At 31.1% G+C, this 14,071-nt stretch overlaps 1 protein-coding gene across 9 annotated transcripts in view; it reads right to left on the minus strand.

Moving 5' to 3' along the window:
• Window positions 1–14,071, minus strand: part of UBR3 (ubiquitin protein ligase E3 component n-recognin 3) — a 188,360-nt gene that overhangs the window by 7,503 nt on the left and 166,786 nt on the right. For all 9 annotated transcript variants that reach the window (XM_016165386.2, XM_016165376.2, XM_016165377.2 and 6 more), the window contains 3 exons: window positions 13,189–13,296; window positions 12,930–13,055; window positions 540–719 (listed from right to left, as the gene is read on the minus strand). In XM_016165386.2, the coding sequence (XP_016020872.1) occupies window positions 540–719; window positions 12,930–13,055; window positions 13,189–13,296 (414 nt within the window). The remainder of the gene's footprint in view (window positions 1–539; window positions 720–12,929; window positions 13,056–13,188; window positions 13,297–14,071) is intronic.

Below are 14,071 nucleotides of genomic sequence, written 5' to 3' on the forward strand. Positions count from 1 at the left end.
ATAAAATACTACTTTCATCATATTATTCACAAAAATTGTAGTTCTAGCTGTAGAAGAAAGTCTGAGCACCAAACCATGGCATTCAGAGCCAGACACCACTGTCCCCACTCTGCCTTTCCATTTCACTTGTCTCTAACACAAAACCTGTGCCAGCTGAGCTGGCGGCATTGGCCCAGCAAATTTTAAAGACATGACCTTTAGGTCTACTATTCCAAATCTTCGATTTTTATGTGACAGTTCTCTTTTTAGTTAAGCTTATAGATTCCTTATCTATCTTAAAATTCCTTTGTATCTTCCAAATCTGATGCTATTATTTAAGAAAAAACTAAAAGTGGCACACTAAGACCTTAGTTTTACCCATTCAGATAAAATTTAGAAATATTTCTATTTATACATTCATAAATATTATATAAGTAAACCATTTTTTTTCAGTATAACTAAATAAATGGTGCCAAAAACAAATCACCTGGCATTTCATTATTCTCTTACCTATTAGCACATCGCCACTATGGCAAATTAGTGTTATTCTTTTTACATACCTTTCCTTGTTCTGCATGTCTTTCGGTAAATGAATTTATCTCAAAACACCACTGAGATATAATATCAAATGCTGGAACTGGCCAATCCAGACAGGAGGCACTGATAAATGGATGTTCTGTTTGGTAAAATGTTGGCAGAAGTCCCAGGCAGCTGGAAAGAACTGAAAATTCTTCTTCTTCCTTTTAGACATGAAATAGAAAATTCTTAAGACATTGCATCAAGAACATTTCCCATTATAGATATTTTAAATGTCATCCTCATTAATTACTTTTGGATAGTAAGAAAATCTAACAGTCAATTAAAGAAAAGTAAAAGGAGTAGGAGGAGCAAAGAAGAGAGACAAAAGGTTTCTAGCTGCTATATCCAAATATCCCCTTAGAATTTAATACTTTAGTGCCAAAGCATCTGCTTCTTTTATACATTTATTTTTTAAACAGTGTTGCTACATATCTGATGAACACAATCTATAGAACCTAATAACTCTATGAAAGCTAATGTTAATTTGGGGCAAAAGGAAAATGACTCTTGGTTAAAAAGAGGTGGGCTGTTCTTGCAGATGAAGAACAATAGTAAAAGGATGGACTTCACCAGAGGCAGCACTAAATAAATAATTTGCCTTGATCCTGCATGAGTGTGAAACAGTCAGTTTTAAAAGGAAGTGGAGTTTAAAACAAACAAACAAACTTCAGAGATCTAAGTGCCAGGCAATCGGAAGCTCTACTCAGTAATAAGAGAACCAGAGAAATCAGTTACCCAAAGGACTCACATCCTGAAAGTTGATTTTTAAGGTAAGTTACTCTTATAAACACCAAATATACTTCCTAACCCCTCTTTATTCAACTGTAAAACCATTTAGGATGCTAGTATGTCTACTTTTCCTTATCCACTGGATCAATTCCTATCATCGTTCAAATTCCATTTTCCCAGGAAAGCCTCCTCTGAGCCCACTTAATGAGACCTTAGACTGCCCAACTCCACTGAGATAAAGTTAATCTTTCCACATCTTGTAAACACTTTCATTCTTGGATATTTTCTATTAGTTACTTTAAAAATAAATTAGCCTTTCCTACAAGACAGTAGGAGTAGTCCATGGGAGTAGGAGCTCTGTCCTCTCAGTGCTTGGCATATTGTAGAAATTCAACAAACATCTGTTTACAAAACTGAACTAAATTATGTAGATTAAGCATAAAATTCTGAAATATGCTACAGAGATGAAATAAAAATGAAAAAGCAAAATAATATGCAGACTTTAAAAAAATGTTAATTTTTAAAATCTCTAGAAATGAGGCTACAACTCCATTTATATAGCTACATGAAGAAAACATTTTTAAAAACAACTTTAGTGAGTTGTAATTTACATAACCATAAAATGCACCAACTTTAAGTATAGTCTGATGAATTCTGGTACATGTATAATCATGTAACCATTGCTACAATAAAATTTTAGAGCAATTTCATTCCTCCAAAAAATTCTTTTGTGTCCCTATGCAAACAACTCCAGCCCCTTCTCCTAGCCCCAAGCAACCATTGATGTGTTTTCTGTCATTACAGTTTTGGATTTTTTAAAGAATTTCATATCAAAGGAACCATATAGTATGTAGTCTTTTGTGCCTGGCCTCTTTCACTTAGTGTAATATTTTCAAATTCATTCATGTTATGGTGTGTACCAGTAGTCTCTTCCTTTTCATCACTGAATAGTATTCCACTATGTGGATATATCACATTTTGTTCTTGCATCCACTTATTTGACAAACTTCTGAGTTGTTTCCAGTTTTGACTACTATAAATTAGGTTGTTATGAACATTCATTTAAAAGTATTTATGTGGACATAGGCTTTCATTTCTTTTGGTAGATACTGTGTTGTAAAGTAAGTGTATGCTTAATTTTTTATAGAAACTGCCAAATTTTTTCCAAATTTTAATATACCATTTTGCATTTCACCAGCAATGAGTTTCAGACATTCCTAACTCCTCATCAATACTTGAGACACAAATTTGTACTCTTCTAATCAACAATGATGTTGAACACCTTTTCATGTACTTGTTTTAATCATTCATACATATTTGTATGAGAAGTGCTTGTTTGAATTTTTTGCCCACTTTGTTTTTTTGTTTTATTATCGAGTTATAAGAATTCTTGATAAATTCTAGATACAAGGCCTTTCTCAATATATTTTTAAATTGAGATAAAATTCATATATTATAAAATCAACCTTTTAAAAGTATGTAAGTCAGTGGGGTTTGGTACATTCACAAAATTGTGCAACTGTCACCACCATCTAAATCCAGAATATTTTCATCACCCTATTGTAAATGAAATTTTTTTTTTTGGTACATTTATCATGTATTCGACAATCTTGCTGAACTGATTTATGAGCTCTAATAGTTTTTTTGGAGATTCCTTACGATTTTCCACATAGGAGATTATCTAATTTGCAAAGAGAAAGTGTTTTACCTTTCCTTTTCCAATCTAGATGCCTTTTATTTTTTGCCTGCTTTTTTGAATCTCTAATATAATGCTGAAATGAAGAGATGAGGGTAGCCATCCTTGTCTTGTCCCTGATCTAAGGGGGCAAGCTTTCTTTCACTATTAAGTATGATGTTAGCTATAGGTTTTTCATAGATGCTCTTTATCAAGTTAAGGAAATTCTCTCCTATTCCTTGCTCTTCAGTGTTTTTGCCATGAAAAAGTGCTAGATTTTGTCAAATGTTTTTTCTTTGACTACTGAGATGATCATATGCTTAAAAGAAAAATCTAATTTCTTTTTATGGTAAATTAATTCTTTTTGTTAAACCAACTGTGCATTCCTAAGATAAATCCAGTTGGCCAAGGTGTATTTCCTTTCTATTGCTAATATTTTGTTAAGGCTCTTGCTTCTATGCTCATGAGAGAGATGGAGTTATAGATTTTTTTCTCTTGACATCTGGTTTGAGTTATCAAGGTAAAACTGGTCTCATAAAATGAATTTAGAGAGTTCCTTCTTCCTCTTTTTTTCTGAATTTGTATGGTATTGATATAATTTCTTCCTTAAATGTGTCATAAAGTTCCCCATATTATCATCATTGTTGGTATAAAGTTCTTAGCTTTTCTTTTATAGAAGGATAATAATTATAAAAGTTTAATAACTAAAATAAATTTTCTTACTTGATATAGAGCTACTCAAGATTTTCTATTTATTTTTGAGTCAGTTTTGGTAATTTGTATCTTTCAAGGAATTTGTCCATTTCATATATGTTATCACATTTTTTGGCAAATGTTATTTTTGGTTTTGTAGGGTTGCTTCCTCCTTCACTCCTGATACTGGTAATTTTTACTTTCTCTCTTTGTTTTATTATCAATATAGTGAAGATTCTGTCTCTTGGTTAAAAACCTATGTATGACTTTTTATGCCTAATTAAGGCAATTAAAAAGGTTTTACTTTGCAGGACACACAAGTGAAAACTGCCCTCCCTACACACTTGGTACAGAGCCAAGGCATCACAATCTCTGAAGAGATTTGGAGTCAAGGCCCCAGGATCCCCTAGCCAGTCATGCTCTCATATATTTACATTCCTAGCCCTTGTGCTTTTATTCCAGGCCTCTTTATCTGAGGACTTGGGCAAGGGTCTCTCTGGTCTCTCTGACGAGGCTACCTTATGGAAAGAAGGGGAAACCTTAAAGACACTTCCCACTCTGACTCAGTACCCAGTACTTTCCCCATCCTATCTCTCCCCCTTCCTCCACCTCAGAGTACATAAAATTGCCAGATTCTTTGTCTGGGGCTCTCTCAACAGACTCCTAAATCTGCACTGATCTACTTGATTCTCAATGGATGTGTCAATCCATTCCATCATGGTAAATTGAATGGGGGGGGGGGGGTCAGTGTTTTCTCTGGTTTTGGCCCCTCGCTTATACCATCACATCAAGTAATTAAAGGCTTAACTCTTTCATTTTTGGCTTATTCCTTTAATCAGCTACTCTAACTCCTACCAGCTCAGTTCTCTCTCCCTCTCAACACAGCTGAGATCCTGACATTTAGGTTTATCCATTTTATTGATCGTTTAGTAAAGTACTCTACAGATGCCAATTATATCAGGTTGATTGACATTATTGTTCAGGTCTCACTTATCATAGTTGATTTCCTGACTATCAAGAAAAAACACTGAAGTCCTCAGCTGCAATTGTGGATTTGTATATTTCTTCTTTCAATTCTGTTAATTTCTGTTTTATGTAATTTGGGGTTTTGTTGTTTTGTCCGTATATATTTACAACACTATATGTTCCTCCTCTATTGAGACAGGGCATTTATTTTCTAATGTAAGGCAAAAAAAAATAATAACTTGAGAAGACAAGAACTACTAATGGTAGAAAAACAGCAATTTTTTTTTCATCTTCTCTATGCCAGGAAATCTTTAACAATGGATGAAAGTTAACAAAGACCTACAAAAGGCATTCCCTGGGATCCGTAGGCTACTTCAAAGTTACTAGGCTTCCCTCATGAAGGAGATGTTGAGCCCAAATGTGAATCACTACAATGAGAGAAACCTAACCAAGGAAAAATTTATGGAAGAAGAAAAAAATGAAAGAAACATTTCTCATTCTTCTCTATCATTTGACTCAGGCAAAACAGACAAGAGTAGCAGATTATTCTGAACAAAGAAAAACTCATACTTTTTTTTAAGGTCAGATAGTAAATTATTTTTCTCCTTGCCTCCACTTTCTAATTATTTTCAAAGAGGTATTGTATAAATGTAGGTCATAGTATAGAAAATAAAATGGCTCCTAAATAGAGCAAATGCTCAACCTTAGGAGAAATGCAAATTAAAACTATATATTTTACTGAGATATATTTTGCCCAGACAAATGATCTAAATGCAAAGATCAAATAGTTTAATAACACACTAAGTAGACTCAAGTATAGAGAAACTCTCATAATTGCTGGCATTAACATATTTGGTACAACTTCCATGAAAGAAAACTTGATAATATCCATAAAAATACTATCAAAACTATGCAAAATAATTTGTATGTACTATTATTCATTGTGGCATCATCAATAAATAGCAAGGGACTAAAATAATCCAAATGTTTATTAACAGGGAACTGATTAAATATATCCTGGTATATTACATAATGAAATATTATAAACCTGTAAACTAAAGTGAGGAAGGTTTTCATGTATTGAATATGAACTGATCTCCGAAATACACTCATAAGTGAAAAAAAAATATGGAAGATACAAAACAATGTGTAAAAAGAGGGCTAAAATAATACACTTCTACATACATTTTTTAGTTGTATAAGCATAAAACATCTCTGGAATAATACAGAGGGAACTGACAGCACTTGAAGCAACTGAGCAGCTAGGAAAATGGGTAAAACAGATTTTTTTAATAGAATATCTTCAAATTTTGAAAAATGTGATTACCTTTTCAAAATAGAAATACATTTTTTCTTTTCTGTAAACGTAATTATTACAGTAATATATCTATACTATTTAAAAACTAGAAATTATAAAAAGATACCATTTCAAAAGAAAGCCTCTCGACCATCTTCTTCCCTTTTTACCTTAAATCTAAAACTCACTACATCAACTCCTAGGTAAAACCTAACCATAATTTTAAATGTATTTTCCAGAATATTTTATATATATTTGCAAACATGAATACCATTATTTCTCCCCATCTGCATTTAATATAGCACCACTTGCCTTTTGTTACTTAATATATTTTTGAGATTCTTCTTTATTAGCATAGAAAACTTTCTAATCTGTTCTTTTCTACAGAATATTCCATTACCTGAATAAACCATAATTTATTTAACCAGTTTCCCATTGATAGATGCTTGAGATATTTTCAATTTTTTGCTATTTTAGTGGGTCTATTCAGGTATCAATAAATCAATTACCATATTATATACTACGAGATATCTATAGGTAGAGTATTAATACTTATATTGAGATCAGAGTACAATATGCAATATTACAGTGATTTTTACAGACTTAATACTAAAGAAAATTATCCGCACTGCTCAAAAAATGTTTTGTATAGCAAGCAGCAGCATAACTCAGATGTTAATAGCGCAGAATTGGCATCCAGACTAAATGTGTTAAAATCCTGGCTGCTTTACTTACTAGCTGTGAATCTTGAGCTATTCAGCTTTCTATGCCCATTTCCTTATCGGTAAAGCGAGGCTTATAACGGCTACCTCATATTTGTTGTAAAGCTTAAATAAATTTATATGAAAAGCACTTAAAACAGTGCTTAGCATATAGTTAGTGTATAATAAATTCTAGCTGTTATTATTAACCATAGGGAAAGTATTTTTATCAGATAGAAGAAAGGAAAAGGACTTAAAAGAAGATATTTTAGAGTAGTGGTTTTCAACTTTGGTGGTAGGGAAGTGGGTAACATGGTCCCCTGTAAGAATCTAATAATTATTTTCTTCCAAAAAATACACATATACAAATATTTTAAAAACAATGCTATGGAATTCAAAAATTACCTGACGTCCCTCCATTAAGAATTCCAGAGTTGAGGGTAAATAAGAGAGAAGACATTAAATAGGAGAAAAGATAAAAGAACTATACAGGTTACTATACTTAGCCCTAATATGGTGGTAGAAATAGTGTTAGACTAAGACATATAACTAAATTAGGAAAGTCTATCAGATTATTGTGGAGAGCAGGCTTGCTGTTGTCAGAACATGTACTAAGCACGAATCTTGATTTCCCAAGCTCAACAAAATGTTTGTTTAAAAAATGAATCGTTAAATTTGAGGGTATCCTAGCTATTAGAAACAGTCACTGAATTTATTAGCAAAGTGGCCAAATATAGATTAATGTTAAAAAATTCCAATTGGCTTTCCACATTTCAGCAACATATTAGAAAATGTAATCTTGAAATGATTTCATTTATAATAAAAATAAACTATAAAATACATGCACAGAAAACTTAGAAGCATATTCTATGGAGTAGAACACACGAAAAGGAAGCTATTACTTGTACTGTTCAAAATAATACTGGGCATGTGTTAAGACAACAACAGAGTATTAAAGAACTGAAGGGAAATAATAATATTGTCATTTCAGATGATATAATCATAATTACATAGAATGCCTAAAAAAAAATCAAGAGGCAAATGATGAGAATAAGAGCATTCAGCAACTAGCCAGTCACAAGAACATATAAAGTCAATAGTATTATTCTATACCAGCAAGAAGTAACCAGAGAATGTTATACAAAATAAGATATAATTTAAAGAGAATTAACATCATAAAGCCTCTAGGATTAGCTTAGTAGAGAACGCTCCAGACATTAAGATGACAATTTAAAAATTCTATGACAGGTATTAAAAGAAGATCTGAAAAAAATGGGCATATAAACTATGTTCAATGCCTTAAAACTATAAATTCGAAGCAATTCTCATCCAATATTATGAAGGATTTGGGAAGAAAATTTACAAATTGATTATAAAATTTACATATAAAGATAAAGATCTATATATAGCTAACTGAAAAAAATTAGAAAAAAAAGAAAAAAAAAGACACTTGCCCCACCAGATATGTCTGTAATAAAACCGTAGTAGTTAAAATAGTCTATTACTAGTACAGAAGCAAATAGCTCAATTGTATACAATAAAGAAACTAGAAACATAGAAACCTGTTAGCATCAAAAATTAGTAAGAAAAAGTTAGATTACTTTATAGATTATTTCATAACTAGTTTCAGGAAAACTGTCTTATCAAATAAAGGAAAAAATTAGATCTTTACTTTATACCTTACTAGAAAATAAATTCCAGATTGAATAAAAAATATAAATGTAAAGATAAAACTATAAAAATAACAGAAGAAAATACAAAATAACTTTACAATCTCAGACTGGAGAAGGATTTTTAAAATAAGATTCCAAAAGCTTAAGTCACTTATAGGTCTGATAACATTAAGTATTTCTGTTCCACAAAAGGCAATATGGCCAAACAATAGTCTGTGAAAAGATATCTGTAATGAGTAAACTAGCAAAACAGCAGAAAGATGACAGAAAACCCAAGCTTTAAAAATGGTCAATGAATAGGAATAGGAAAAATACAGAAGGAAATTTAAAAGGCTAATAAGTATATAAACAGATGATCAATCACATTTATAATTAGAAATGCAAATTAAATTAGCCATAAGCATATACTTTGTACTCAACTGACTGGCAAATATTAGAACACTGGATAGTAAGAAGTGCTGGCAAATACAGGAAAGAAATTAAGAATTCTAATGCACTGCCAATGGGAATGTGAACCTTGAGCAGCATTTTAGAAAGCAAACAGGCAGAATGTATCCTACTGATCCAGCAATCCCATGAGTAGATACAGAACCCAGAGAAAGTTTAAAAGTACACAAGAAATTAGGTTCATTGCAGCAATTTATTTTTTCTGTGATAGCAAAGATTTGGAGACAGTCTAGATGTTCATCAGTAAGGAGTAAATAAATTGTGAAATATATGTATAGTGGAATACCACTATTCAGAAATAGGAAAGGATCATTTAGAGCAACATGATTGGGTCTAATGGTCTAATATTTAGTAGAAAAAAATAAGAAAGATGCAAGATTTATAGCACAATACCAGTTATGCAAATTAAACAAACACAAAACAACACTATATCCAGTTTATAGTGATATACACATTACTCCTGAGTAATGGTTAAGGTACCATGTGGGGAAAAAGAAGGAATACTAATACTAGGACACTATGCCATGAGCTGAGGAGTGTGATCAATTGCATTCCTTGCAGATGCACCTCCATCCTTCCTCTCAAAAATAAAGATAATTTCAGGTAAGGAAATGAACAAAGGGACTAATATAAATACTATCAGAGGAATTAGAAAAATGCTACCTCTAACTGATTTACTAGCTTAGACATGTCTTCATCCTTTAATCTCCTTATGGTAAAATGAGATCGTATTTTATAAACTGGTTAATTAATACCTGGTCATTATGAACTGCTTTGTAAGTATCTTTGAGCAAATAAATGTTTAGACCTTTCTCCCCCAAATAAAACAAAGGGTTATAAATGAATGATTCTTGAGTTAACTTTGAGAAATACAAAAAAAAAAAAAAAAAAAAAAACATTAAGGGAAAACTGCTATACTCTAAATAAAAAAAGTGACATAAAGAAAAAAATGTTAAATCCACAAAAGTTAAAGTATGCATAACATTACATCTATCTATACTACACCATGATTAATAGAAACAAAAAGCTAAAGCACAATGTGAGAGCATGCAAATATCTACAAATGTTTACATAGTACATATATTTATATATTTTACACTACATATATATTACATATGTATGTAAAAACAAGACTATGTAATATATATGTATATAGATTACATACATATATAATATATATGTAATACATATGTGTGTAAAAACAATCTAAACAAAGATGACAGAAATCTAAACAAAGAGACAGCAAACTTCTATCTAAAATTATCTTAGTCTAGTCTTAACTTTTCTCACTTCAGTTGAATATATCTAAACGGTCCAATTAATCCCTCACTTTGAATACATGTGAAGTACTACCATTAAGGCCCCTAAAAACCTGCTCCACGTTTCCTCTTTCTATTAAATGGACCCTAAAAGGTTCAAGTCTTCCAGGCTCAAAACCCAAGTACAATGTGACTCTCCCCCTCAACTCCCACATATACAACTAGCTGTCAAATCCTGACTATTCCATACCTGAAATCTCTAATTCCTATTCTCTTTTATTTCTAATATGTCCTTCCCCAGCTGACTATTCTGTTCCCAGTCCTTCCAATTCTCCGCACTCCATGATCTTGTCTTACATCAGAATAAGGTTTTCTCCTGAAATAAAATGTAAATCATGTCATATTTTTGTCCAAAATCTATCGATGGTCCAAATTCTTTGATGTGAAATTCAAGATCCATTTAATCTATTTTATCACCTTAATCTATCTGAAACTACATTGCACTTTTCATTTTAATGCATCCTTATCAATGCATTTCTTCCTTGGTCTAAGCACATTTCTGGCGCCTTACTATAGGCATCACTGTATACCCAAAACCCAGACCAAATTTCAGTGCCCAGTATCTGCCTCCAGGTACTTTCCAACTCATGAGAGAAAAAATACTCTCCGATAAAAACCAATGACAAAATAAACTGTAAGGTAACAAGAACACAAAGAACTACAGCCCATGGCCTACGTAAAGAAAGGAAAGTTAATGAAGAAAGTAGTAGGCTTTGATTAATCTCCAAGCTTGAGGATGCTTACGTGCCAGAAAGAAATATACTTTTAAGTTAAAATTTAAAAATAAATAACTATGAAAGAAAATATCTAATAGACGAATTTTTTTGAAGAAGAGGTAGAGGTATGAGGGATATAAAATATTTAATAAAATAGCCAAAATTTTTCCAAATTTAATGAAAACTATAAACCCATAGATCTAAGAAGCTTAATGAATCCAAATCATAGAAAACACAAAATCCACTACTGGAGTTAACGATATTAAGATGTTAACATTATAATATTATATCAGCTCTTCCAGCTAATATGACAGTTCTAAATTAATATTTAAAGTCAATGTAATTCCAAAAAAAAAAAAAAAACATCCAAATAGGTTTAGTTTTGGGGTAGAAATTTCATGCTGATTAAAAAATTTTTTGGAAATGCAATGAATAGCCAAAACAACTTTGAAAAAAAAAGAACAAATTTTGAGGACTTACATTGAGTGATTTTAAGTCTTACTATATAAAAGCTATGGTTAATCGCTTGGAGTTTTAGGCAAGATCCCATTTGAAAGAAGGGTTCTACAGCTAAAAAATGTTTGAAAACTTTTGGGGCAGTGTCATGGGACCCAGAATAGGGGAGAGACTGAAGGAATGTGTGATGAGGTGTATCAAATTGTGCTGCAATCAGGAGGTCCTTAAGTGACATGTGAGGCTGTAAGACAGTACTGGTAGGCAGAAAAAAAGAAAACAAAACAAAACAGATTTTGTGGGGTTAAGGAGTGAATGAGTAGAAAGTAATTGTAGACAGCAAGTACAGACCACAAGTAAGAAGAGAAAGGAAGGATGCAGGTAAGCATCCTGTCTGGGTAGCCCCTTCTTTGTGCCCATACTCAGTATCATTAGTGCTTGGGATGGCTTAAGTTAAGGTGCTTTGATTGAAGCTATGGGCTTCAAGAGAGTTACTGATTTGACAAGAACAAGACTCCACAGATATCTCACTCTCATCCATTCTTCTAGTGACTACAAAACAGCTCTGACAACTCTTATGTTTGACAGGTTAAATCACCATCATTTATTTTAGAAATATTTATATTTTAAAATTTACTTTGGTTTTCCAGTACCTGATTACTGTTTAAAAAGAAAAACTCGACTGCTTAATTCAATCCCTACTTAAACATTTTTTTAAAAAAATTTTTGATTATAGTTGACATACAATATTATATCCATTTTGGGCATAAAACAATCTCCACTTTTCATTTGAGGAGATTCTCCTAGAATATTGGTGCAATACAGAAATGTGAAAAATTTTTAAATATTTTTAATTTGTTCAATATCTTATAACTCTAAATAGAAAGTTTTGGGGACATATGTACAGAGTTTATCTCAAATCCCTGGATAAAAAACAAAGAATCCAAACTATTTAATGTAACTGTCAATTACTTACGAGAAAAGGAACAATCAACTGCTTAATTCCAAGATACTTCAGGTTTCGAAGACCATAAATATAAATGCCTTAATTCACACATCAAATTCACTAAAAATGAATGGCAGATAATGCAAAGAACATAATGCTTTAAGCATAGTTTGGTTTACTTACCTTCTGCTTTTCTACCTGTGACTCCCTTGCCTACTCACATGGACCCACAGTTTTATAAAACAAATTAAACCAGTGATAATTCATTCATCTAAGTTTTAATACAATTGTCTACAAATAAACATTTTGCTGCTCTAAAATTACATAAATACCATCATATCTTTAAACAATTAGCTTTCTGACTAATATAACTTCTAAAAAGATACTAAAAGCAGATAGTTATAAATATATAAAGTGATAAATATATCTATATGATAAAAATAGTGATAAATGTCAATATGAGTACTATGATCCTATTTAAGTTTTGAGCATTTACTATCACTGATCTAATTCCAAACTGCTCAAATATAAAATATTAGTAACATTATCATAAAAATAGGTAGATGCTAATAAATATAAAAATAATAATAACAGTAAATATTCTAAATAATTTATTCCTTTGAGTTAGACTACCATATACTTATATAACAGTTCTGTATATAGATATAGTATTATACTAGATATCAGTATATTTCAAAAAAATTGTAAAAGCTAATTGTAAAGACAAGGCTCACTACTCTCTACCCTAAGTTATACCTGGCAGCTAGGTAAATCTTCCCCAAAAAGGTGATGCTGAAGAAGGCTGGTGATTCTGAGGAAAGGTAAGCAGAAGTCCTGTAAGTATTTTTCCATGGATTCAGGAGACCAAGCAATAGGGCTCACCTAAAGTTAAAAAAGAAAATCTGAACAATTCATTCTATAACAGATATAGCTTTAAAAATTATATTCATAACAACAACAAAAATCTAAATTTTTAACTAAATAATTACTAAATCTTATCTTAGAGAAATCATACCATTGCACACTCCTGAGTTCCTTCTTCATGGTATAACTTTCCTTTAGCTAGTTCGCTTATCACAAAGCTCAATAATACTTCATAAGACTTTTCTGCATCACATGTATTCTGAAAAAAATTAAAATATTAGTTCTATCAGTCATTGAAAAATACATTGGAAAAAATACCTTTCAATGAGTAGAGTATAAAATGTGATTACATTATTTTTCAAGCATGTACGCTTCAATTCCGCAAAACCTGTACACAACAATGAAATTGTTGATTCACAATGAAATTTAGTAGATGATTAAATACTTCTTTAAAAGGCAGCATATCAATTATGTAATGTATGTATAAATAAATATATGTAAATCATAAAGTTTGACTATATAACTCCCCTACTGGAAATTCTTCCTAAGAAAATAACCCAAAAGAAAAAAAATATCTCTATGCCCAAGACATTCAATGCTGCACTACAATAATGACAAATTAGAAACAATCAACAAAAATGTAGCTGTTACCTAAATTATGACATATCAACAGAAATATTTTATAGATGATGAAAATTAAAAATTTAGCTGTACAAAAAATGTTCATAATTGATGTGAAAAAGACCAACAGATGTATACGTATACTCATAGTGGTACAAATAATATATGCATGAAAAAGAAGAAAATAAAGACACAGAATTTTTCTTTTATGATTTTCCTCAAATTTCTTGAATAGGGTTGTACAATTTAATGTAAAAATAAAATAGAACAATATATTTATTACAGAATGTACAGAGAATTACATTAAATAAGTCTATAAAATAATTAAGCTTAATGACTATATTTTTTATAAGAAAGGAAAAATGATGGCTATTTACAAATTCAAATTTCTTTCAAGAACATTTTTACACATA

The sequence above is a fragment of the Rousettus aegyptiacus genome, unplaced genomic scaffold (genome assembly GCF_014176215.1).
Source record: "Rousettus aegyptiacus isolate mRouAeg1 unplaced genomic scaffold, mRouAeg1.p scaffold_m13_p_2, whole genome shotgun sequence".
Classification (NCBI taxonomy): Eukaryota; Metazoa; Chordata; class Mammalia; order Chiroptera; family Pteropodidae; genus Rousettus; species Rousettus aegyptiacus.